The following is a 27,224-nucleotide window of genomic DNA, read 5'->3' on the forward strand; positions in this document are numbered from 1 at the left end:
ATTGCATTTGAATAGCTAGCATTGAGGCTCTGTTTGATGGACTGTGGAGCTTTAGTTTGAACGACCTTAGCATTTGGTGCCCTAACGTCTGGCTTTGTTTTAGAAGAAATGATATGTGCTTTACTGTGGAAATACGTGCCATTTAAGAAAAGTAAATACTATAACTGCATGTTTTCTAGACACTGTGTAAGAGTGCAAATCCTCAGTGGAGGGAACAGTTTGATTTTCACTACTTCTCTGACAGGAAGGATATGTTGGACATTGAGGTCTGGAGAAAGGATAACAAAAAGCACGAGGAGCTTTTGGGAACGTAAGTTCTTTTTTTGGAGGGGGGTTAAATGCAAAAGCTAATGTAATTTATACTACATTCATTTATGTTTAGATTGGTGCCCCAACTTATTGCACAATCTCTTGCTATTTAGAGCGTCGCTTGCAGGGGTGACCTCTCAGGTAACGTCTCTCTCCTGACTGATACCAGATTTTGTCTTGCTGCAGTATTACGTTTATAACTTCAAATCCTCAATCTCATGCCACGTTAGCAGCAGGCATTTTGTGGGCTAGTTAGCTGAACCTTTCATTTTAATTTCTTAGTGGAAATGGAATATGGTTCCTACTGTTAAGTCCTGATCTTTTTTTGTCCATCTAACTCCATCCGTTTCTGTACAGTACTAGCACAGTCTCTTTCTTTCCTAGAGATAACTGTAACTTTCTTCCTATTGCCCTCATCTCTTCTTTTGTCTGCCCAAACTGCATCTGTGCAGCTGGATCAGTGCTCCAGCCTCTAAACTCTTGGGGGCAGGGATGCCATCTGCAGTTGTTTTGCATTCTTACCTGGCGAGTATCTCACAACTTGCTGACTAAATAGCAGTAACTAATAAGAACGTCCTCTTGCTTTGAGTATTAAAATAGTTTGAAACTATTCACTGAAAAGAACAATCCCCTTTGGCTTTACAAATGTTTGTGGTTTTGCAGAGCAGGAAATGTTTTCTGGCTGAATGCTGTTGTTCATCACATGGAGAAGTGGCTGGAGATGAATTTGTTCTTTCAGTTCTTACAGTTACTTTTATTACTTCCGATATTTTCTGTTTAGAGTTAAGAAATGTAGCAGTATTTGTGGCCTGCCTGTGTTCAGTCTCCTTGGCACTGGAGGAATTCCTCCTTACATTTTTCCCCTTCCTTTTTTCCTCCTTGTTTCAGGCAGGTGTTCAGTGTGGCAAAAAGCGATCGGCTTATTTTATAAGAAGTGACGTTATTAAATATTTCAGCAATGGGAAAGTTTGTGTCTGTCAGGTTTACCTGAAAGATATTTTTGCTTTCAGTGGAAAGAAAATACTGCTGTTGCCTTAAGCGCAGTGATTTCACTGCAGCATCAAAACAGGAAAAAAAAATGCTAGATTTGGCAATTGCATGTGTAGGTGAATACCAATGCGTAATGACCAGCCTTGTTTGCACAGTATAGAAACTTTTGAAACCCAATAAATGTTTTTTTTTAATGTTTGGTTCAAGTGCAGTCTAATCTGGGAAAGGTTTTTGTAGGGTAAAAAGCATTATGAGGTGCCATGTTTATTGTCACCGTGACTTCCAAGTTGAGTTTTGAGATCTCTGGGCTTCCCAGCTGTGCTATAAGAAAGATTCTTGGGTGAAACACCTGCGGGTTGTACTCAGTCATTACCTACAGCGTTACATCCCAACTGCCTTCGCATTTTCTCTTGATTTTAAGGAAAAAGCAAAATCTGCTGGATCTTAATAATTCTGTGGTTAACTTGTGGATAGAGTAGAATTCATTATGTTCTCTCCGGGCTGTGTAGGTTGGACTGTGTTGGTTAGATGTTAAAATAATGAGTTGTCACACATTGCTGAACTTCTGTGGAATAAAGACTTCTGTTCATTCCATTAGGCCCACAATTTCATGTAGTATGAATGCTTTAAGCCCCTGAAACATCTCTCCCAGGCATAATTTGGTTTTAAGGTAAAATATTCTTGAAATAGAGCCTGAAGTGTCCGTGAAGCTTATGGAATGTATAGAATAAGAAATGCATTGGACCTTCAGTACTAAGCTCTAACACCTGGGGCATTTATCTGCTTCTGAATTAGCGAAGTTGTGATTTCATGTCACCCTTCTCCTATTGTGCAATGAACCCTCATTGTCAGCGTGCGCTGCAACCTAAATTATTACTTTCAGCCTACCTACGTTGTCCTTATATTTCCATTGGGATCCAATTTCTCACATAATATACTGCAGCACTGAGGGGTTCAGCTGCCAGGATCTGACGCTGGGGGGTGGCTGTTCTTTGGTGCTGGACGAAATAATCCCTCTATTTAGTCTGCACGGAGCTGCTGCTAACATTTACGGAGTGCTTTTTGTGTCCTTTGGGATAAGAGGCATGCTATAAACAGGAGATGATGTTAATGTATATTAATAAACAAAGGTGTTAACATGTGCAGAATTTGTCCAGGCTGTGTTAAATTGTTTATGCCAAGTTGGTAGTGAGCGTTTCTGCGCTAAGAAGTACGTTTTGAAAAAGTGATATTGCAGAAAATTGGTTCTTTTCACCACAAATCTGCATCAAGAGAAAGGATTTACAAAAATCATAAGACTTAAGGCCACGAACACTGTGATGGGAAAGCATCCAATATCTTTGAGGAATGCCTCAGGGAAACGGTGCCTTTGCAGGCAGGAACAACTTGTTCTAAAGGCCATACAGTTGGGATTTAGTGCTAAAATCTATGATGACTGGGACCAAACCTTGCAATTAAATTTCACTGAATTTATGTCTAGTGTAAGTCAGAATAGGACCACGTCAGCCATCTCTCTGGCACCTGTGGCATTTGGAATCTCTTTCCAACTATTAACCTTAGGCGCATCTTACTGTATACTGATGATGATTCTGACCTCTTTTGTGAAGGGCTTCCAAGGGTTCTGGAGGAAAAAAGGCAATCATTTGTCTTGGCATTATCATATATACTTATGTGTATGTAAGGATACTTATCGTTATTTGACGGACTGCTGGGAAGTGTCTAAGCCCAGCTCCTCCTAGTGAAATCTTAACATTTTATTCCTTGATAAATTAAAACCAATTGTCCCAAATTTACTATATACTGTTCTCAAGTAAAGTTTCTCTGCAAAATTAATTGGAAAAGGGTGAAAAAAAGATATGGCAGATAAATGTAAGGGCTGTAAGTCATAACGACAAAAGAGCAATCTTAAACGAAAACTAAAGCTATGGCATATTTCTCCACAGAACTAGAGGTCGGTATAGAGGCTTAGGCTTCTATATTGATCAAGAGAAGGAAGAAAAGCGTTTAATTGAGGTAACAGACCTCTATCCTCTATAGATCATGCATATGGCCATGTGTGAAATATTGTGCCTGAATTTCTTTCCTTGATTTACGGAAGGATGACAACAAACAGAGCCATTCTATTCCGAAATAAGGTTACTATGTTGTGAATTTAACTCAGGAGATCGTTTGCATTGCCTCAGGTGCAAATAATCTGTGGGTTTTGCTCTTTGCATTTAAATCTGGCTAATTTTCAGCAAAGCGCGTGAAATGCCTCCATTAGTTTTATGCTGTGGTCATCCCCATAGTCTCTTATTGCTTTCCTGTGAAATAATCATCTACATAAGGTCGTTCAGATATGAAGCTGAGAGATGGAAAATGGAGGATTTCTCTTTCAGGAGGACGAGAGATATAGTTCGACTCAGTTTAGAAGTGTAGAAGTGCTTGTGTGAAAGTGTGTGAGTGTATATATAGTAAGTTGAACGTCTAATTGCTTCACTGAGATGCATTCGTTATAGTCTGATCAGTTGCCTCATATAACCCAAATGAAACGTTCTTTTTTCTTAAGCCTTTTGCCACTTGCCAAGTGCAAATGTGGATTTTCTTTTCAGTTCCTCAAAAGAAACTGCAGCAGCATGCCATCACCTTGAGTGAACACAGATGTCTTGAGGAAGTTAGCTTGCACGGAAATCAGACATGATTTGAGGAAGAAATGCTTATACTCCACCTCCTGCTGCTTTCCCCTCCACATGTGCATCCCTGCTACCCCCACACCCTTAAACTCAATCTTTTCTTTGACCTTTGGCTAATGAAATTCTTTAAATAAGTGAAACAATTCCAATTTGCCAAAACAAACTAGAATCATATTTAACTTTGCCTTTGAGATACGAGACATTTCTAAGGTTATCTTCTGGTGGGAGCTGCACCGTTGTCTGAAAGTTTTGTCTCTTCTCTCTCTCTTTCACATGAAAAGTTCTTAACCTAAAAAGCAAATGCAGCTTTTCCCATTTCTGCATTGTGTTTGAGTGGGTGTATGAATGGCTGATGTGGGAGATGTGGCCTCTGAGGCCAGCTGGACCACGGGCCAGCTGGGTGACCTTGAGTTTTTCTTCTCTCCTTGATTCAATCCCTTCATCTGTAGTAATAATAATAATAATAAAAAAAAAAAACCAACAAGATAATTGTGCATTCCCCCTTTACACTGAATACGTATGTTATCAGTAGCACTGCTGTTAGTGCAGCCAAGGTGATGTTGAACTGAGGGGTGAAAGTGATGAGGTCTTTCTGAAACGCTTGCCTTTTTTGTTTTATTTTTGGTTTGTTTTCCTTTCTTGTGCATCTTCTCTTGTCGTGTCTTTGAGAAGAGTCCAGGTACAGCAATGAGCTTGAAGTGTGACCTCTCACGCTTGGAAATTGTTGAGACACAGCCTACTTGCCGAACTGTGTTGGAACTCTTCCTGGCTTATTTTCCTTCTCTTTCAAAGCACTTGAAAGCAGTTAATAAGAGTAAACTTGCAACCTGTTGTGTGCTCAGCGTGGTGAATAGCAAAGAGCACGCTCAGAGCAAAGCCATCCCCATTGACTCTGGTCAGAAGCTTACATGCAGAGCCACGTTTCAATACACAGAGCTACTGGATGACTTACAAGCTCATCAGAGCAATGAGTTTCACTTCATAACATAGCTTGTTGGGTTTTCAGGCTGAAATGTTTTGGGTTTTTTTTTTTTTCCACCTCCCTTAGCATTCACAGAAAATAGGCTGTTAAGAAGCGGAAAGCATGCAATTTATAGCAGATGGGTATAAACTGCTCCAGCTCTACTACTGGAATGGGATCAATCAGGAACACTACATGCACCATTTACCCAGAAGAAACCCACCTGGGGGAACCCTGTGGAATTTTAGCCTATTAAGACAACACCTTAACAAGTTTAGTTTAAATAAAAACTTGTCGGCAGGCATTAAGCGGAGCGAAATCTCTCTCCCTCCATCATCCGCTCGCCGTCCCTTGGAGGAATGCGACTCCCCTTGCACTGTGGCAACAAAGCCTCTCCTTCCTGCTTTTTTTTTCTTTTCTTTTCTTCCATCATCTGCAACTTTTGTTTAGCTCGTTCTTGAAAGCCAAAACCCACAGAGGTTCAGAAAAGTTCCACTCCATTTACTGGACTTCTAAATAGAAGGCATTTAGCCGAGCAAGGTGATTAGACTTTTAGTTGTACTGAGCTGCTCCCTTCACATGTAACTGGGTGTCTAGTGATCTCCCCTTTAGCTCATCCTTACCTTTTATTATTGTCTCCTCATAAATGTTTCTCTTTTTAATTTTATTATTTTAAATCAGATTAATGATGCATACAATGCACTGAGGGTGGGGGGAGCTTTCAAGACAGCCCTCCCCCCTGGGAAATATAACGGTACACCGAAAACGTAGCTCTAGTAAGGCTAGTAAAAGAGATTGGGGCATACAGTATAATGTAGCATAAAATCGAGTATGTGGCTTTAAAGAAACGAATCTATTTTAGGCTAATGTTTTAAATTTTGTGTTTGCCCCTTTCCTTTTCCCCCAGGTGAAGTAAAATTCTTTCAAATCCATCGCAAAGCACCGGGGGATTTGGGAGAGGAAGTGAGGCAGGCTGGAGTTAAGTTTTCTACTGTACAACCCAAACCTTTTAGCTTTGCTTTACCACTAGGTGAACCAGAAAGTAAAACCAACGCTAAGTACAATGGAAACTGGCTGCTTTGTTTTCCATGTTTAGTTCCATATGTGCACACACACGTGCATACCTCCACAAAGCTTTTGTTGCCTGCTTGCTACTGGAATCAGTATTAAATATTGTTTTGTTTTGTTTACTTCCTCTTATTCATTAACCCTTGGCATTGTTGTTCTAGATGTAAAGTTGACATTTCTGCCCTGTCAATGAAACAGACAAATTGCTTAGAGCTGCCTCTGGAAAAACATCCGGGGTCCCTGATAATGCTGATTGCTGTCACCCCATGTACTGGAGTGTCCATCTCTGATCTGTGTGTCTGCCCTCTGGGAGACCCCAGTGAAAGAAAACAGATTGCACAGCGCTATGTGAGTTTGCATTTCTTTTTTCTTTTCTTTTTTCTTTTTAACCCCTTTTCTACTTCAGTTTTCAAACTAGCCAAAACTGCGACCAAAACAAAGACAAAAAGAGAAGGGAAAAAAGAAATAAGATTTGTCCAGTCGTAATAACATGTCTCTTACCACAGAAAACTAGTACTTGAAATAGTTATTGTCTTTAGAATGACAAGTAGATTGGCAGGGCGGATAGACTCGAGCAATTTGGATGCTTCTATTTGTTGAGTTTTAAGCTAATGCTTTCCTTTGAAAACGTGAATTATGTTAAGACCTTATTGTGAGGAATGAGAGACTCTGAATATCATGGAGAGAGAAAATAGTACTTAGTTTTTTTTTGTCCTTTGGAACGGTATGTTTTGAATTGTCAAGTTTGGGAGGACTAAGTCGTTTGATGGCTTCCATGCTTCAGTCCTTTAAAGCTGAGTGTGAAGGAATAAGTCTGTCTCTCTGTAAAATGGGGTGTGATTCTGAAGCACAATGAATTCAAATAATTTGGTAACACTTTGAAGGTCAGCTGATTGAGTGTGCTATCTTCCTAAACCCATGCTGCTTCTCCAGATCTACCTCTGTCCCATACTTTATTTAGATGGGCAGATGAGATTTCCATAAGCAAGCAGAGATCCATCCAGTCTCCATCATGAAATTGATGTGTAACTTAAGTAAAGTGAGAATCCTCTTAAGAGCTGCTAGTTTGAGATGTCGTGAAATGTAGGGTTGCTGTGCATTGAGAAGGGGATAGTGGAAGGATGTGCATGGATATTGGCTGCTAAACTGAAATGCTGTAGAAACAGTCAATGAATATTACTAAAGCCATTTAGTAGTTCATCAATTTGTTTCTTACCGAATTACAACTTAATGTATCCTAAACCAAATGGTTTTCTCTTTGCAGAGCATAAAGAATTCCTTTAGAGACATGAAGGACGTTGGTTTCTTACAGGTCAAAGTTTTAAAGGCAGTTGACCTCCTGGCAGCAGATTTTGCAGGTATTCCATTTCTGTTCTCCAGCATTTGATGCAATAGTATATTCTGAGTGTTATTTACACTTTATGCAGTACTGTCTGTTGAACAAGGGAAAGCAAATCTCATTGCTTCTTTGCAGTGTGAAGCCTGCCCCAAGAAACTGAGATGCAAAATATCTTTGAATTGCACTCCCAAAATATGTGGGAGGGGCCTCCCGGTTGGAGATCAGATTCCCCTTTGGATTTACGCTAGGTAGCCAGTAATATAGGATGTCCTAATTGAATTGGTATTAAAAAGTGGCCTATCTGTATGCCTGCCTTCTGAAATATGTCCCTCCAAATTTTGTTGGATACCTTGCGTATTTGTGCACAAGAGGAGGGATTTTGGGGCATCTGACACAGCGCTGAGTGTGTGGGTTTAGGTGGTACTGGGGGCTCTGACCCAAAAAAGAAAGCTCACTGGTGATAGGGAATTGGGGCTTCAATTGTAATGATCTTCATGGCTGTTACTTCAAGGAGAGGACAGATATTCCACTGAGCTTTACCTCAAATGGTTCCTGGTCCTGGCAGCAATGGACACTAACACTTTTTAAAAATACAACTTCATATTGTTTCTCCAGGGAAGGGCTGGAGAATTGATATTTCTCTGTAGTGACTGCCAGGATATTATTATTTTTATTATCATCTTCTCCACGATTCCGGAGACCTTTTAATTCCCCTTTGTATCTTGCAGCATCTCGTAATTCACAGTCACAGCATTGTGTGCCGTATATTTGCTGACAGTCTGCTTTTTTTTTTGTTAAAGATAACTTGTTGATAAAGGCAAGAAAGATGCTAGAGAGAAAACACTCTTGCCCCCTTCTCTGGAATTCATGCAGACAGTGTAACATAAGAGAACGCTGCTCCTAAAATAAGGACCAAAGGATAAAACCCAGCATTAATCATGGTACTATTTCAGTTTCAATTCCCTACATTGGGAGGGAAGATTTCTGCAGATACTGGTGCTTCAAAGAACTGAATAATTTAATTTGAAAGCAAAGGAAAAAAGCCTTCCAATAAGGAAAGGTAGCTTGTGCAGTAACTTTGCAATGGCAAAGCAGGACCTTTGTCAAATGACAACGCTAGGGCTACATCAAAATTCGTATGCAGTGTTGAGGCAAAGAACTGAGCTTAGGAGGTTATGGGCTCTTTGGAAAACTTCACCAATGCTAATGGAGTTGCATCGGTGATGGATTTGGCCCCCCTTTCCCTCAGTTCTTAACCAGGAGCGTGTGGGTGGATAATGAACATTGGAAGAGACACACAGGTTCTTGATTCTGCAATTCAAAGACTTTTCGTACAGGGTTTATGACACACATTCCTTGTGCATAGCGGAGAATGAAATTCTGCTTAAGTAAAAGGTTACTCAGTCTGTCATTATATTCAAAATAACCCAGGCTTTGAGCCTGATTCATGAAGCAAATGACAAATTGTTTTTCAATGGCAGTGCTGAAAATATCCTAGTATTATGCTGTAATAGGCCCACCAAATTGCAAAAGGATGCAGCCATTTTAGGTAAAAATAGCATAATTTCTGATCATGTAATGAGAGACATAAAGATTAATTATCTGTTCTGAGCCATTCATAAATGATTAGTGCAGCAATTATGGGCTTCCATAATAGAGCCCTCCTAGAGCAGTGCCATATTTCCTGCATTACCGGGGAGACTGCTCAGATTTATTGTTATTGATAAAAGTAAATTCCAAGTCTGGCTAAAAGTCTGATAAAGGAATAATTGTGGAGACAATAAGAAGCATGCAGATTTCCAAGGGCTTAGTAAAGGAATTATCTGGGCAGGTGGCATTCCCTCCTTGTGCCATCCCATGGCAGTAACAAGTCTCAGGTATGCATACTTCTGGAAATGAGGAGTGTTGTGCCACCTTATACCTTGTTCCTTACTTGGTGTGATTGGTAGTTCTGTTTGCTGATGCATGCTAACGCTGTAGATCTTAATTGCAAACTTCTATCCCTTGGAAACAACACAGTTTCTGCTTTGATTTTGATCAGTGTTTGGAAAATCTGCACTCTGATATAAATTTGAGGCAAGTTTCCGCATAGACGTACCGAATATGTAGAAGTTGTTCAGGCACAGCCAGCCCAGTTTGAGCCTTCTGTACTTGAATATTCCTAGATAATAGTTTGTTGACGTGAAAATGACTTTCTGCTTTATTGGATGTTTTCGGTGTATGCATGGGAGTTCTTCTCAGATGCTGTGTTTGCTCACTGACCAAAAAATAGCATTCAGAATATCAAATTATACAGTGGGATTGTTTCTGGCATATACCAGTTTGCATTTCAAGCAGTTTCTCTGAAGAGCTGCTTTTCAGGGAATGGGCATGTAAGCAGAAAAGAAGACAAACAGATCCTAGCAATGTACGTGGTTTTTAAGTTCTACCAATATTGACCAGTCAATGCCTACTGTTTACATACTGAAAAGATTCAATGTTATTTCATAAAATTTTCAGAGTAAGAACCTTAAGAGTTCTTCATTAATAGTACCAAAAATAAAGATTACAAAAAAAGCTTTGGCTTTAATATCTTCAGCCTGCTACCCAAATCCCTGCATTGCTGCCATGCTTACTTGCACACATAGAAGTTAGGCTGCGTAGTCTGTGGCTGCATTGTGCATGAAGACTGACGATGAGATTAAATCAGCTACTGAGTCAGACACGCTGGTAGACGGAGCTCTGCTCGTGATGTAAACTGCTGAGCTGCATTATGCTGTGAAAGCTACAGATTCATGCAGTGTGCTTTATCAAAACAATATATTAATGTGTTAGCGAACGTCTGCACTGTAATGTGTTCCACACCAGCATCTTTCTTTTTAGAGGGTTTTGTTTTGTTTACTCTGTTTGGTTTTTGGATTTAAATACTCTGCCTGCTTCACACCTGGATTCTGCAGTTGGATCTTTTAGCTGATTTGGGTTTTACTGAAGCTGCAACGCTGTGTAGGGTCTCCTTAGCTTCAAGGACTTGCTCACGTGGAGTTGGCTGATGAAGTGCTACTGATACAGACACAGTGCCGTGCTTCTCTTCTCGTTGTGTGGCTAGTTAATCCTCTAATCAACTGGAGAAGACCACACACTCTAAGAAGAGGGTGAAAGAGCTGTAGCTGAAGCTCTGATGCTTTTCTGAGTCAGACTGACAGTACTGCTTTCATTACGTCGTCTGAGTAGTTGTCAACTTGAGCAGATTTTTCTTGCTGAAGAGATTTAGAGATTACTCTCTGTAAATCTCAGATTTCAGGTATTAGAGTGGAGACACCTGAGTGGATTTTAAGGTGGTGTTGATTTCAAAACTGAAGATGCGTTGGTGATAATGTTTATTCAGCACAAGTCATTCCACGAGTGGGAGGCAACTTCCAGTTACCTTAATGGATTTATGTTTGGCCAGTCAAGTTCTATGGCTGTACTACAGTGAAAGAGTGCATGCTAACTACCATAACTGGTCTACTTTTCTTCTTTGTTTTTAATCCCAGTCTGATTTTTTCTGTAGGTAAAAGTGATCCTTTCTGTGTATTGGAGCTGGGAAATGACAGTCTTCAAACGCACACCGTTTACAAGAACCTCAATCCAGAGTGGAACAAAGTTTTCACATTGTAAGTGAATTGCTTTTGAAAACATGATGAAACACCAAACAGTTAGCAGCGTATCTATAAAAGCTATTGACTTTGGAAAAATACAGAGGTCAAGTTTAAGATATGTCATTTTTTCATAGTCAGAAGAGGATGTTGGAGAGATATCAAATATAACTCAATTGGAGCTTTTTGCCTTTTACTAGTTCTTGCATGAAGTTTATTAATAGAAGTCATTAAAAGAAGAATTACTGTGATATTTATAGGAAGAATCATGACTGGACATAATGGAGTTGTATCTGGATCCAAGAGATAATATAATGGAAAGTTATGACCAGATACTCACGCCTACGTTTTCCATAATTTAAAATAAAATGTTTCATTGAACCATGGCAGATACCTCATTTAAGTTGTAAGCAACAGGAACAACGTGAGCTCTAATTTTCTGCTCACGTCTTACGAATTTAAACTAATCAGAGATTGCTTAACACAAATTAGAAGCGTAGATTTTAATGAAGAGAAAAGCGTGTGTTTCGGGGGTGAATTCATGAGTAAGAAAAAGTGATAGTTGAGTTATTGTCAGTCAAATTTTTTATCTTACGCTGAAAGGTTTGTGTGAATATCTGGTTAAAATAAATATCTCCAAGGTTGTAATAGTCTGTGTCAAAGAAGGGAACGGTGGGGGCTGGCAGTCGAGTATTCGTAACATTTACAGCTTTCCACTGGAAGAACAGTTTGAGAATTACAGATTTCTTGCAGAAGCAACATTCCAGAACACTTAGTTGGATGCGAACACAATAAAAAGTGTCATATCCCTTTGATAGAAGTACTTTGCTGGATTTCTGTTTAATTCATGGATGCAGCTGAATGCACGTCTCTTGGAGTCCTTTCCTTTGCTTTGTGTGTTGTCAAGAGTTCCCACTCGTTGTTTATTCTGTGATTGTGCCAACAGATGAGTCTTTTCGGATGTTCAGCCAACAAAATAAACCTTAATAAGAATCCCAAATCATTATTTTTTTTAAAGGAAGGTTTGTTTCTGCACTTCCTGGGGGTCTCAGAAATGTCAGCTGCAGGCTATCACTAACTTCCTTATTGCTGGTGCATGGCCACTCTGAGAAGCAAATTCAGGCTCTCACAACTCTCGTTGGATTTCTTTTCTTTATTTTTTTCACCCTTTAATCAAGATCAAACTACTTAAAAGCTATTGGTGATGATTTAGAGCAGAGTGGATTGTTCAAAGTGAATCCCTTTCAGATGGAGCATTCAATACCACCAAAGAGCCTTTCCCGTCACACTTGGCTTTTCTGCAACACACTTATCTGTGTCACACTGTGGGTTTCTTAATATTTCATGCCACTGGTTGCTATAACGTGTGGAAAATTGTAATGGCTTGTTATAGAGGTATGTGGAAGTTTGGTTGCTGAAGTGAGGGCTTTTGATGTATTTTCAAGACAACGTCTTGTAAACAGTGCATATGTAGTGCAGATAGCTCCTGCGTCACATTGAAGAACACACGATGGCTGCTAGCTGGAGGGACAAGGAGGTGGCTTCAAGCTCCTGACTCTGCTCTGCAAAGAGCAACTCCATGGTGTCAAAGGGAGAGGTTCCATGAGCAGGACTGCCCTGAAACGGCCTTCTAGGGATGATAGTTGCTCTGATTTAAATAACAAGCAGGCGCTATGCCATGTGCCTCTTTCTTTAATTCTAGCATGTGGTAGAGGGAAAAGAGGAAAATAATAAATGCAACTCATAAATCGTCTCCGGTTAGCCAGGTTTTGCAAGCACATGTAACTTTTCTGAAATGAGACTGATTTACTAATGATTTGATAAAATACTCAGGATTGAGTGCCTGCTGCCACACTGGTTGAAAACTTGGACTGAATGGAATAAAAATATTGTATGTTCGGCCTTTAATTAGGGTTGTTAGGTTTATTATTTTTTTAAGCAATTGGTTTTGCTAGTAGTTTAAAAGGAACATAATAGCTCAAGTCAAATGAAATTAGGTGTTTTGCTTCCTGGATGATTTTTCACGTATACTTGGTGTCCTGGAGCCCTGGACCCCTCCTGGCCACCAGCTTTCTCTGTTTGAGAGCAGAGTTTAATCCACTGTTACAGTCAACATAGATGCACAAAAAATGTCACCGTCTGGTAGTTGTTTATACTTCACCTAGTTATGTGACTGCAATGTGAGGGGAAAGCTTGGGGAATATCCATCATTTGATTCAATTTTTTTTGGAATTTAATTAAATGCGAGTTTTATACTCCAAGGTAATACAAACTTAATTAGTAAAACAGCATTCTCAGATCTTTGTGGGGAAGACTGCGTGCATGTGTATGGAATATCACTGTTTGTGTCTGCCCTTTTCATTACAGCCCTATTAAAGATATTCACGACGTTCTGGAAGTGACAGTGTTTGATGAAGATGGAGATAAACCCCCTGATTTTCTTGGAAAAGTTGCTATCCCTTTGCTGTCTGTAAGTTACCTTTGTACGTCTTTCAAACACTGGTGGTTTTGCTGGGAACGAGTTGCGTTTCTTTTCTTAGTGCAAAGCAACAAAGATTTGGAGACAAACAGCTTTTATGACCTATATGTGCCTTAGTTGGCAGTGTTTGTAGTCCTCTTTAGCGTAACAAGCGTTGCCAGCCCATTTTAATAGAAATTTAGTTGATTGGAAAGAAAATTGCAGAAGTGTCTGTACTTCATCAGCACTGCATGCCATGTAGGTCTGAAAACATAATTGAGTTGTTCTGTGTGTTTCCACATCATCTTCCGAAGGTAACATTTTATGCATGTCTTTGTTCTGTCTTGCTTCTTTTTTGCTCCAAGAAAGTAATTGCACATCACAGTAGGATTGACTAGAGATAGCTGTTGTTATTGGCACAGCTGAATAAAATTACCTAAAAGGGGTGTTTTCTGCTCCACAGTGCTTTTAAAGACGGGTGGCTTTTGTTCTGTAAACAAATATGTGAAGAGTGAATGCTACCACGGGAGTATAAAATCAAAACTGGAAACAAAGCAAGCTCAGGGGAAAGGAGTTGCTCTGGAGATGAAGGAGTGTTAAAGCTTTTTCTGAAATGGCCAGAAAAAGGCCAAGCTAAAGAGAAGGAAACATGAAAGGGTCATTATAAGGCATTAATAGAGAAATGGGGTAAAGCAGTTTTGTGTTTGGTAAGACTGATTTAATTTGGAACAAGGCTGGTAATAACAGAGTAAACCAAATCAAGAGAATGCAAACTGCTCCATGTGTGTGTTTGCAGTATCGCAGAAGTAAATTTTGCAGTAAAGTTTGGAAATAACTTTCTGGGTTGTTGCTTCTGTTCAGTCAGTAGCTGAGGATGACGGCCTCGTGGACTCTTATGCTCATGTCTCTCCAGTTGTGTAAGCACACGCTTAACTTCAAGCATGGGGTTTCCCTTGAGTTTTGAAGCATCACATTTTGCAGTCCATTCCTTATTGGAAAGAGTGGGTTCTGCCTCGTGCCCTGTACAAACATGCATGCTTACAACCTGTCACACAACGTGAGCGATGCTTGCAGTAGTGCACACCTTTCGGTAATGCACAGTGTGATGCTGTGGGTAATAGCTCTCCTGGATAGGCAGTCGGTGAGTCTTGATTGAAATTACAGAGTACAAAATTGCTGTATTGTTTTGAAGCGTTCCTGTGAAAGCATATTCACGTTGGCAGAAAGGCTGGCACGCATCTCTCATATTTAAGGCAAAAGAGTTTGAGTCTTAGAGGTGGGCAGCTGTGGGGAAGGCTCTGTTGTGGGAATGAGTTAGTGGGGCTCCATCCTTGCAGGGAGTGGAGTAATGGGAAGCTTCTAGAGAGAAAGCAAAAATTCCATTAAGTCCAAGCAGCCCCTCAGGGTCTGCTGGGGAATATATATGGACACAGGTTAGGTAAGGGACCAATCAAGATCAGAAAGGGGAAGCTGAACTACAAATATTTGATGTTTCCAAATAAATAATGAAATGCCTGAAAAACTCTTGAACCATTTTAGAGCATATTTTACAGCATAGCTTAAAGAATGCTTTATAGTGGTAAAGGAACAGGCTAATGTGCTCCAGTTCTGTTACTATTCTGTTTAAATATGTATATTTCTTGGGCATGCGAGTCGAAAGCAGTGTGGCTTCTGAATTTCTTCAGGAACGTGTGTTTATGTTTATTTTCACCCACCATGTGCTTCTTCCAAGTTATTCTGGAGTCCAGATTGTGGGCGCCTTGGGATACTTCACAGAACCGTCGAATGGCCTGGGTTGGAAGTGACTTTAAAGTTCATTGAGCCCCAGCCTCCCTGAGGTGGGCAGAGCTGCCAACCACCAGATCAGGCTGCGCAGGGCTCCATCCAACCTGCCCTTGAGTAAGGAGGATGAGACATGCATAAGCTGCAGTGGGGTAAATGCCAGGCTTAGAGAGCCTCAGTGCTGCACTCAAGCAGCAATGCTAGGCAGAGCTGCTCTATCCATCCAGTAGCCCCAGAGACCTGGGTACTGGTTTGACTGGGATCACTGTAGGCAGAATAATAATTAAACTTCTATTTTGGAACTCTGTGGAACAGATACGTGCGTTTTATATGTACGTACCTGTGTTCAAGCTGCCTTGTATTCTGCCTCCCTCCATGGCTTACACTGCAAGTTCTGTCTGAGGCTGGGGATGCTTTAGATTATTTGTCTGTTTTTCAGTGGCTTGAGTCTTCAGTATCTCCACTTTCAGAACAATATTAAAGTCAGTTTGGCACGAAGGATGATTTGATGTTTACAGGGAAGAAAAACTCTTAACATCTTTTATTCCATTTTTGATCACTCGGTTAATTTTTCCCCAAGTCCTCATATCTCTGATGTTCCTGGAAGAGAGTGGCTGGAGCAGCTGCTCTCCTGCAGACCCAGTGCTTGCCAAATGGTCTGCATGATCGGCAGCAGGCTGTGTGGGCTCACAGTGAGAAGATGTTAGAGTTGGATTTTCTGTTGATTTTATAGGCATTTGTCAAGTATCCCTTAGGAAGCATGTAACAAGGCAGAGCAGGGGAGTGCATGTGTGTGGTAATGTCCAAACTCTATTCAGTGTAGGTTTTTTGTCCAAAGTTTTGAGACAAAAAATAAAATAAAAACTGTTTATGCTTTCCCTTGCCAACTGATTTCCTTCCTTCCCATCCAAACTTCTCTGCCTCCGATTTCAGTCAAATGTAGCATAAATATATTCATCTCTGCTTCTGATTAAAAACATTTTGCACCTCTTAACTTTGTTCAGACAGAGAAGGGCGATTTTCTGAGCTCTTCTTCTTGAACTGAGTATTTCGATGTATGTTGTGAATTGAGCTATAAATTTGGATCTGTCCTTTGAAGCATTTAGATAAATATGCTGAAAGCGAACAATAGTTAAAAGATTCAAGAAAAACCTCACAAATCATACAAGTTTAATTTCTCAGGCCTAATATTTGGCTTGCATTACGCTCCCTTTTGAAATAGAAATGCGTTTGCCTCTTTGTTCCCTTCGTATAAGTTAAAAATGCACCAGCCTGAGTTGTGAGCTGTCAGCACGTGAAATAAGTTTCCTTCAGGAGCTGCTCATGGATGGTTGGATTTTCTTAGTGCAGAAATGCTTCGGGTAGGGTGTATGTTGGAGGGATAGGAAAAGTTTAATTTGAAAGAGAGTTTTGGTTTGAGTATGTCCAGAAGTCTTTGCAGTGGCATTTTCCAAGCATGAATGCACCTTCATCATCCCATTAACACGCAGACAGTCCCTGTGATTTTTTTGTGTATTAGTATTATGTTTGTGCTTCCCAGTAACCGCTGACTGTAATCTAGGCTGGAGTTTGAATTGGTTAATTAAGAAATGGAATCAGTTAATTAAGAAACAAACAGATTTGGCAACATGAGAGCAGCTTTAAAATGACAGGAATAAAGCTAGAAACTTCACATGCTTTTGATGGGCATGATGACTGCATGATTTGCTTTGTTTCTCATGGAGCTCTGTTAACAAGCAGTACAGACGTTGATTTTGATAGCATTACACTGAGTTTGGTGTTTTCTCTGTGTGCAGGTAGTTGGGGACAGAGGGAGGGAAGCAGTGATTTGCCTTTTGCCATTTCAGGAAGATGAAATCTAACTGCAGAGCTTGCTTTTTACTTTCAGCTTTTCCATGTTAATCAACCTATTGCATTTTTTTTTCTCCTGCCCTTCTTTATGTTGAACAATTCTCTGCCTCTAAAACATGTAAATGAGGCCTCATCTCAAATACTGTTCACAGCTCTAGATATCCACAGGCACAGAAGTGGCAGATAAACTGAAAAAGATGCAAATTACTGCTACCAGCATTGAACAAAATGGAGCTCTGTTGTGCCAAAGGTGACCTGTAGAGTCCGGCTGCAAAAGGGATTGCATTCTCAGACATTGGGCAATGAGAGGGAAGACCAGACCATGTACAGCACTGAACATAGCAGGTTTTTGTGTTAGAAACTGAAGAAGACGCTCGGAAATGGAGAAGTAAGGCAAAAAGTTGAGTGCTTCAAGGAAGGATTTTGATAGGTTTAGTGATTTTGCTTTTTGTAGGTTTTAGGGGACTCGAACTAATTATCAAAGTAGTCCTTTCCTTCTCTGAGTTCGTTTGTGCCCTCAGTCTTGGTGAAAGCAGCCATGTTTCTGTCTGTAAGGCTTTGTCTTTTTTTGCTTTGCTTCGAGAGGCTCCTATCTCCTAGAGGGCTGCAAGCGAGAGGCATGGCATCGTATCATGTGCTTCAGTAAATCTTAAAGCAGGTTATATCAAATATCCTCATGTAGAAAGACCTTTGAGTGAAGAGTTGTATGGAAGGCTGGAATGTTTGTATCTGCTGAGTTATCAGCTCAGAGTGGATTTCAGCTGCGCACTTTTTTCAGCAAACAGGAAGAGGTCTCTGAAATGCTTCCAAGTGCCGCGCAAGGTCGGTAGCTAAAGATACAGTGGAAAACAACTAGCATGGCTTTTGCAAGCTTAATTGTCTGAAACGTGGCCTGGATTCAGAGAACAGACACCTGCCAGTTGTGATTGCTTAGCACTTGACCATAAGTGTGCAGCCTTTTGCTGGAGAAAGCTTTAGACATTGAGAGAGCGGTGGAAATGCTGCACTTGAGTCGCAGAGGCTGCTGTGCAGTAGATCATCTGTTCTGATTTTTACTCCTCTCGTGATCCAGAAATGTTGGGATGAGGGTAAAAGACACTGCTTCCAGAAAAAAAAAGGGCACCTTATTTCTGAAATAAAATACTCTGCTTTGACAATGTTCTGCGTATGGCAAATAGTATTGATGGGGCAATGTGGGTTGGTTTTTTTTTGAGCGCTACTTGAGATCCTGGCCTCAGAGTGCTCCTGGGGCTTTCAGCATCTCCTCACTCTGCCTTGGAAGCTGCCTGCTTTCAGACTGTTGACCCCATACACGTTCAGTCTTTGGACACGAACCCTCTGCCAAGAATCTGCGCTTCTATTGTACTTTGGATCCTACAGAAGGTTATTAAAAGCAAAGCGTTTGGGGGAAAGAGTTTGGGATGAATGAACGGACATTTTGGATAAAATCTAATGAACGTATATTACAGGGCTGAGGAGAAACAAAAAAAAACCCTTACTCATATCCAGGTGGATCAAATATGTGCCTTGCTTTCATCTTTTCCTGGGGCAATATGTCCTTTGATAAGAGGAGGTGTGTGTCTATAACAAGACAGCTTTATGTTATTCAGGGCAAATGGTATGACATTGTGCATCGGCAATGAGCTCAAGCAGGAATATCAGAGGTCCCAAATGCTTTAGATGAATTACCTTTGGAGAGTAGCCATTACCCTTTCTGCACGTCACGGGTGTTGATGTACAGAGGTTTAACCCAGCATTGTTCTGTCAGGTCATCGATATATGACATCGAATCTGCATCAAAGCTGGATACGGAGTGAAGTTTTCTTAAAATCAATGTACAAAAAAAAAAAAAAAAAGCCACTAAACCATATTTCTTTGAGACAAGAGCAATGAAAAAAACACCCTTTGCTGTGTAAGGGTCCTGTCTTCTCAGTGTTTTGTGTCATATCAATCTCGGCTTTCTCTATTTCATTAAAATTCCCAAGCGGTCAGAAGGTTGTTGCTTAATAGATTTAGCATTGGCTGGCTGCATCAATACTGTGTTTAGTCACATTTGTTTTACTGGGGACATCTGTGGGAAGAGTTTAGCAAATATATTCACTCATTTGAAAGGAACTTGATGCACTTTGGGCCTTGACTGTGCTGTGGTCTCATGCACCTGAACGTCTCCTTCCAGCTGGGAAGGCAAGCTGAAGCACTGCCAGAGGTTACCTCTGCCTCCTGTAGATATGAATACTGAATGCATGAAGAACTGTAGCTTTTCTTCCAGCTGGTGACTTCCTTTGCGTGCTCCTGTATAGAAGGAAGTATGACACAGAAGAAGGGGGGAATTGTACCGTTGAAATTGTGGGATTGGCACTGCTGTCCTCCTGTGGTTATGGGCAGTCTTAACTGTTGATTGCACCCCGGTGTGTTCCATGCATGTAATAAGCTTTCAAAGAGTGCAAGCATAGGTATTCCTTGAGGAGATATATGTACACATATATAAAATTAGTAAAGGGATAATATTGATAATATCTCTTGAAGGACCTCACCTGTAGATGTTTTCACTTTTAATTCTCATATTTGTTTCCATTCAATTCTTGATCTTTTTACATAAGTTAACACATTTTAGACATGGCTGTCAGGAGTATTAGTTCAGGTATCTAGTGACAGTTGTTTGGCAGAGAAATTTGATCTTCCTGAATTTAGGTTCCTTCTAGGACCCCAGCACAGGGTGAGACATAGTCTGCAGCTGGAGAGAACATTTGAGTGGTTTTTGCAAGTAGCAGAGATAGGAGAGGAGCTCTCAGAGAGGAGAAAGAAATGGATCCCAGATGAAATTAATATGACTGCTTGTCTCTTGAGACAGAGGGAAATGTTGAACAGAATCTAAAGTCTGGCCCAAGAACAGAATAGTTTTGGGTGTTTTCTTCTGGGTACAGTTGAGACGTGCCACCAATTTAATCTCCGTGCAGTCATGGGTGTTCGAGTCACCTCATACCTTTTGCTGAGCCTCGTGGCTTTGACATGTTGCCAAAACTTTTGAGAGACTTTTGTTTGACTTTTTATTTCAAGGTTTTTTTTTCTCTTCATCCAAATGAAAACGCAGTGGAGAAATGCCAGTTTATAGCCAATTGTTCTTTTCTCTTGTGCTTCTCTCCCCTTGAAGAAGGTCAAAAGCTAGGAAATCTGTATTAATTTTAGTCTTACCAGACCCTCTCCTTCCTTTTATTTTTTTTCTCTGAATTTAGCAACGTGTGCAGCGTCCTTCCTTATTGGTTGTGCTCTTAAAATATGTTAGTAAGAAGCATATCCAGATTTCCATGTGTTCTTACTGCTGAGGTATGGAAGCACTTCACCCTAAGAATGAAAAGTTGCGAGAACTGTTTGTGACTGAAATATGTGAAATTTCAGCCCCCAAATGCATACATATGAAGAATCTACAATTATGCGCTGTTGATATGCACTGGATATCTGTATCTCTGCAGACAAGCTACTAGGAAGGAATAATAATCTCAAGCCAAGTCCATTTGGCTTTTTATCTCTACTCAGAGGAAACCCAATTTTCAGTTTGGAAAATGGAGCGTCTTTAGTTTCTGAATAACGTGGAGTGGGTTTGTTTTCACTCCGTATCATTTAAATCTCTTTCTGCCCTTGCTGGGAGGTGGTGATGAGGGAACTGTTGGAGTTGCAGAATCCTTTCTGATGGGCAAACAATACTTTATGTGGCAATTGGTCTGAGGACCAGCTGATAGGAGTGATCCTAGGAATGGGGCTGGCCACTTCCTTTGTCTGTAACTCCAGCCCTTTGTGCTTTCCCTTGCATTGAAGGCAGGCTCATGATCGGTGCCTGTTATTATTAAAGAGACCCTACAAATAAGCATAGCTCCCAGCATCCCGTTAAGCTCAGCTTTGGATGAAAACATAGTAAAAGCTGGAGTTCCTGTTTGGACCCTGCTGAGGATGCAAACTTGGTCTTTATGAGAGCCCTCTTCCCTTTTAACTGTCAGCCAGGAAAGCCGTCTACCCTTCGACGAGCTGTTTGGTACAGAAAGGGTGGAGCAGCATTGGGAAGGAAAGTGACCTTTCCCTTGTAATGTGAAATCGCTTGGTTCCTATTATACCTTTTTTTTTTTTCCTCCTTACTCATTTCTGCCATGGTTTATATGAGTGCCTCTTCTAAATGCCAGAGCAGCAATAGCCGTTTTAAATATGGTTGCAATTTCATGCCCCCAAATTTCCTCCGTTATCTTTAATCTTTGATCATTACAGTCCCTGAATGTAGCTTTTTGGTAAGCTGCAGTTTTTTATGTTACTGCTGTTTAGAATTAACTGGTCTGCTTCCTAAAAAAGCCAAATGTTTAATCAATACATATCCTACTGTGTATAATAAATACATTTCTGCCATCACTTTTAGAAGAGAGAATGCTTTTGATTTGAGCCAAATAGTTTACAAAATGGTGAGGGAGGGAGGTTGTTTTTCTTTTTATAGGCCTTTAATGTGATAGGGCCAACCGGCAGATTAGAGCATGGAAATGGCGTTGAAATTCAGAGGTGGGGGGAGAAGTCTCTCACGTGAATTAGTTAATTTTGAGCATTTGTTACATTAACATCCATTCCATTTAAGCTGATTAATTTCATTGGATTGTGTTCGTTTCCCGGGTAATAATTTGACAACCTTGCAATAAACGAAGCGTTTGAAGCGAGTTCCGTGTACCGGAGTGTGCAGTAGGTGGGTAAGTTGTTGTCGTGGCTCTCTTTCTGAACTTTGGAAGAAAAATTCCATTTTCAACCTGTAATAACGGAGGCTGATTACTTCCCATCAACTCACTGGCTTCCAGGGCAGAATTTTCAAACTGGCTATTGCGTGCGCTGCTCTACTATAAAAGTACAAGGTTTGTAAATTAAAGTTGGACCGTAAGAGATTTAATCTGCAATTTTATAGGTCTCTAATCCAATGGTCATTTCGTATTTCAGGCTCTGAGTATATTATCATGGTTTGGGGACGATTTTTCTGCTTGTGAGGTTGTTTTTTTTTTTGGTAGTGTCTTATAAAATTACATTGTAAATTACAGCTGGGAAAATATTGATGCTTTTTCTCTTTCCAATCTATAGATCAGAAATGGCAAACAAAGTTGTTACATGCTGAAGAATAAAGACTTGGAACGTGCTTCAAAAGGAGTAATTTACTTAGAGCTGGATGTCCTATTTAATCCCGTAAGTTAAAATATTTTCTCTTTGCTTATCATCTGTGTAAGAAATGTGGAAATATGTGCACCTGGGAGGGAGGTAATCGATCCTTTGAAAGCAGGAGCCAAGCAGGAAAAGTCCTGACCTCACTGCATCTGGTTGCAATGTTTCATACCGTGGGTGAGGAGGCATTGGCACATGGTAACGTTACAGCCCATCTGGGTGGATGGAACAACGCAGGGCACTTCAGGACTTACAGCGACCACAGGAGCTTTAGGAAGGAGGTGTCAATTACTGTACGCCAGGGCTTCGTTTGCAGGAGCCAGAAAAGGGCTTAATGTTTAGATTATTATGCATTACTTTTAACACCTACTTCCTCCCGAAAAAGCTGACCCACAGTGTTCTCTTCCCAGGGTGTTGACAGGAAAATTAATGAGGCATGTACGTGGTGCACTTAGTTTTTAGGTGGCTGAGTCAGTCTCAATTGTTTATGCCCTCCAGCCTTTGCTGAATGGAATCCCATTTATTAAGGCCGTTGTGGGCTGTGCTGCAGCTCTGCCTTTGCTGGCCTTGTGGTACAGTGAGAGTGGTCAGCAAAACTCCAGGGTTCAGGGCAGCAGCAGTGAAGGTTCTTCCACCCGTACGTATTGAACGTGCAGGATGATGACTATTTCAGTTCCTCTGTGAGATGTCCCCTTGGTTTCTTTTAGCCTTTGCCCAAATGTCCCTTAAAAGAGAGGAAGATCCTAGTGCTGTAAGGAATAATGAATTTAGAAGTGCACGGCTTTCTTATTTATTTTAGATCAAAGCAACCATTAGGACATTCAAGCCCCGCGAAAAGCGCTTCACTGAGGAGAACCGCAAGTTTTCTAAGAAGGTAAAGGTTATCTCTGGGCTCAGCTCTGATGCTTGCTTTGGAAAGACTGGAGTTGCTGTGGCCAAGAACGACGCCCATTTATGCATAAAACACTAAACACGTGTAAATTCTCTGCATTTCATTATGTTTAAAGGCTTTCTGATCCAGTTTGCATCAGTAGTTCGACCTTGTGCTTCGGGATAGGGGAAATGGTAGGTGTGGGTAATGCACAGTTAACAGCACCCGAAGCAAAGCACAAGCCCTGTTTTTTAATCTCGGAAGGAAGAAACCAGACTTACATTAGTTAAAAACTGTATAGACTTTAGAAGAATGACTATTGTCATATTAAAAATAAAGCTAAAATTCTCATATTTATTTCTATGGATGAATCTAAAACGTAGAGAAGAGGTTGCGTGTTTGGATTAAATTATTTCTAGCTCTTCCTTCTGAGACATTACTATATTATGACAATTGAAAGGTTTCTGTCGCTGTACTATTCAGTTTTGGCAAGATGTGCTTTCTTGTGTTTTTTTTTCCTTTATTTTTTATTTTTTTGGTGGATAAAGAAAACTGGGAGGTATGGGTGTAATCAGAAAGCAGACAGGAGCAGGAGGGTGTCTTTGAAATAGAAGCTTTATTTGTACTCTGTGCCCTGGCATGCGTCTGTAGCTTAAATTATCCCTGTTTCTGAAGCAATGGTAGGATATTAGAGTGTTTGATTAAACTCTTCTCCTCCCCTCCTCCCACTCAATATTTATCAGATCTTATCGAGAAATGTTGATCGTGTGAAAAAAATCACCATGGCAATATGGAATACAATACAGTTCCTTCGGAGCTGTTTTCTCTGGGAGTCCACGGTAAAGAGCGTGATAGCATTTGTGGTAAGTGGATTTCTTCTTTTATTGGATGTGGCTAAGTGATATAAGATCTCGAGTGTTAACGTGCCTTCCTCTCCACCAGTGTAAAGCCATTTATCGTTTGCTGTTATTGGTATTTTGTTGCTACACGGCTGCAGGGTGTGCAGATTTCAAAGGCAGCCAGGTCAGCATTGGGTCTGCTGGATGTGGAAATTAAACCTTCAGAAACAGCCTTTTTTTGCTATGTGCAGAGGCTCTTGTTGGCCTGGGCTGCCCATGTGCGGTCGGTGACAGGCACTGTAAAGGCTATGACCATATGGCTGTTCTATATTGCTGTTATGGCCCTTTTTATAGCACGGAAATTGGATGGTAGGAGGGAAGAGAGATGGTGGCTGAGAGAGTAGGCACCAACTGCAGTGAGATGTCGTTGGTTGTCACGATGCATGAGGAGGCAATTAGCTGCGGGTTACCAAAGTTTGCTCTGCCTGCTGCTACCACACAGCACGCTGCGTGTCCCTGTGGCACATGGGCAGCTTTGCCAGTTGCAAATTTATTCCCTTAACCATCACAGTTTTTAAATATTTGTGTATATGAAAGGACAGAGAAAGACTGGTCAATGAGTTCTCCCCCCTCTGCAAGTGAAAAGCCAAATTCTCTACCTGCCATTACTACTCTCTCCATTTTCCCCTTGGTAATAAACACCCCGTTGGCAGTTTTCTCATAATCCACGCAAGCACAGAAATGTTTTGCATAGTTTTGATTCTGTGGTGTGACATTTTCTTCGTGCTTGAAACGTTTGTCGTGCCATTAAAGGTTGCAAAATCATTTTGTGGTGGTCCAGCATGCAAAAAGAAAGCTTTTGAGTGTTGATTAAGCAAAAGAACAGCCACATCTTCAAGATTTCTCCTTTTACTCTCTGTGCATTTTAAATCACTTAAAGGTTCTTTAGAGGAAGACACTTGACAGTGTATTTCTTACAGATAAGTAAAGTGATGGGAAGAAAATCAGGGCAAAGACCCAGCAAGTTGTAGGCATGACATGCGCTTAAAGAGTAGGTAGGACGAGAGGATCTTTTCTGTGTGTTTTTTTGGCTTCTGCTCAAAGCTTATTCAGATCACATCTAGCATTAGTGGCTCAAGAGCTGCTTAGTAGTATGTTAAGATGTTGTCTTCACTGAAGGCAGAGATGCTAACTGATACACTGTAGGTTGTGCACAGATATACTGGAAGTGCTTAGAGAAAGAAAACTTAAATCAACCTAGCCTTGCCCTTTGGGCTTTAAGATGGTGGCTTTCTTGAAAGAGTTGGAGCTGCTATGCATGCGTGTTTGTTTGCAATATTGGTAGCTCTCAAACCTCTCTCCATGTTGTGCAAGAAATCTACATGGTTGTCCGCAAGGAATTGTAAGGTTGTGTACACAGGCTGCAAAGGTAGTAGGGACATTGGCACTGGGATTTTACCTATGTTGTACCATCACTGTTAAACAGGAACCTAACTGCATGCTTAGGAGATTGGCTCAATTAGGAAATAAAATGCTTGTGAAGTTATGGCCGTGAAGTTCATTTTTCTAGACTTGGGAAAAGTTGGTAAGTGGTAGAAAGGCATGAAAATAAGAATCTGGGAAAGCGGGTCCACAGAAAAAGGAATTGATTCCAGGTGGAAAGGAGGATGAACAAAAGAAGTGGTACGTTACAAGTTACAGATGTTAACATCTTTACTGGGTAACATAATGCTCCCGGTTTCCTACAGAAAGTGGGTAGTGGGAAAGGAATAAAATACACTACTAAGGGTAATAAAAGCAGATTTCTTCTACAAACCAAAAGTTAAGTGTATTTGATTTTTTCCACATGGCAATAATTCCATTTAGGCATTTATAATGAAGTGTTAATTCCCTATCTTTTGCTGTTTCCAGTAAGTGCATTCATAGTTGGGAAAATATGTACACAGCAAGATAGGTGCTATACCCTGTACCTATAATCCAGTCTTTAACAGTTAAATGCATGTTAAAATATGTCATTTTAAAAATCATCCTCCACCAAGCAACTTCTGTATGCCTTCTTAGAATCAGCTTAGGCTGTACCATGCTGTTCTTATTGACATTCTGACTGTATCTGTTGCTAGAAACCAGAGGTGGGGAAGGTGCACAAAGCTCCTCACCCAGGTGGGAGAAAATATTTGTAAGAGATGATCAGAGCATTGCAGTAGGAGCTCACATGATATCTTGCACCTTGCTGCTTTAGTCCTTATTACAGTGCACCTCCTTGCCCATTAGTACTGACAGCTTGCAAGCGTGACAAGGATGTTTGCTGCTACTTTTGGGCAGAACAGGCAGGACCCAAGTGGATGAGGAAAGTGCTGTCGTCACGTTCACTTATTTATGTGTCATCCCAAGCTAATATGTTGGTATACTGGCTAAATTGACACTTGCAGAAAACGTTGCTGTAATGTTAACAGTGTTCTTCCACTGGGAGAGATCCTAAGTCTTTGTCCATGTGTTCTCTGCCATGTACTCCATGGAACATACTCCCCAAGGGGGGCTTTCTTTTGAAGGTATTCCAAAGCATACTGTAGTGTATGCCTTTATGGTTCTGCTTGTGTGCCTAATGCTCTCCATATCATGCCCTGCACAATTTGTTCCCAGTTTCCAAAGCAAATATTGTGGTGGTAGCTTTGTCCACCTCGCTCCTTCTTTTTGTCACCTTTCTTCATTGAGGCATCACCTCCACGCTGTGTTCATGGTGCCCAAAAAACAGGAGCTGCATAGTGAAATGTGCCTGAGGGAATGTCTGCTTACAAGTCAACTCGTATATCTATGTGAGAATAAGCTGTTTGTTTTTCCCACTTGTTCATATGAAAACTCGTGTTACCTTTCCAATGCGCTTTTAGGCTGAATTCCTGCTTCTTCCTTCTACATGTGCATTCCCTGCTTGCTCTGCTCCCTCTTCTCACCAAGATAGTTGTGGAAGTCCATGATCAGAACTCAATCATTCCTACTGCTCAACATGTATTTTAAAAATATTTTAAGAGTTAATTTTAGTCACAGGAATGATTTTTGTGAGGAATTATGCATCGTTGAACGTTGTGCTTGTGATTTTATACAACATAATTACACCTTCTATTGACAGTTTTCCTCTGAATTAATGGTAATTATGTCATTTAATGAAATTACAGTAATCGCTTAAAAAAAAAAAAAGCACAAAAAACTATAATCTGGAGCAAATTAAAAGGATATATTGACTGGAATTTTTTTATGATCATGTATTTTTTTTGGTAAAGTTTGCGTGATAGTTGTGAGA

At 40.6% G+C, this 27,224-nt stretch overlaps 1 protein-coding gene across 8 annotated transcripts in view; it reads left to right on the plus strand.

The window, feature by feature from the left end:
• The window catches only part of MCTP2 (multiple C2 and transmembrane domain containing 2), a 113,013-nt gene that overhangs the window by 44,202 nt on the left and 41,587 nt on the right, over positions 1-27,224 (plus strand). For 6 of the 8 annotated variants that reach the window (XM_015292280.4, XM_003641820.6, XM_004943863.5 and 3 more), the window contains 8 exons: positions 180-310; positions 6,162-6,348; positions 7,265-7,358; positions 10,869-10,971; positions 13,321-13,423; positions 22,142-22,243; positions 23,019-23,093; positions 23,834-23,953. In XM_015292280.4, coding sequence (XP_015147766.2) covers positions 180-310; positions 6,162-6,348; positions 7,265-7,358; positions 10,869-10,971; positions 13,321-13,423; positions 22,142-22,243; positions 23,019-23,093; positions 23,834-23,953 — 915 coding nt within the window. The remainder of the gene's footprint in view (positions 1-179; positions 311-6,161; positions 6,349-7,264; positions 7,359-10,868; positions 10,972-13,320; positions 13,424-22,141; positions 22,244-23,018; positions 23,094-23,833; positions 23,954-27,224) is intronic. The other 2 variants (XM_040706491.2, XM_004943864.5) reach the window with 1 other exon arrangement.

The sequence above is a fragment of the Gallus gallus genome, chromosome 10 (assembly GCF_016699485.2).
Source record: "Gallus gallus isolate bGalGal1 chromosome 10, bGalGal1.mat.broiler.GRCg7b, whole genome shotgun sequence".
NCBI lineage: Eukaryota > Metazoa > Chordata > Aves > Galliformes > Phasianidae > Gallus > Gallus gallus.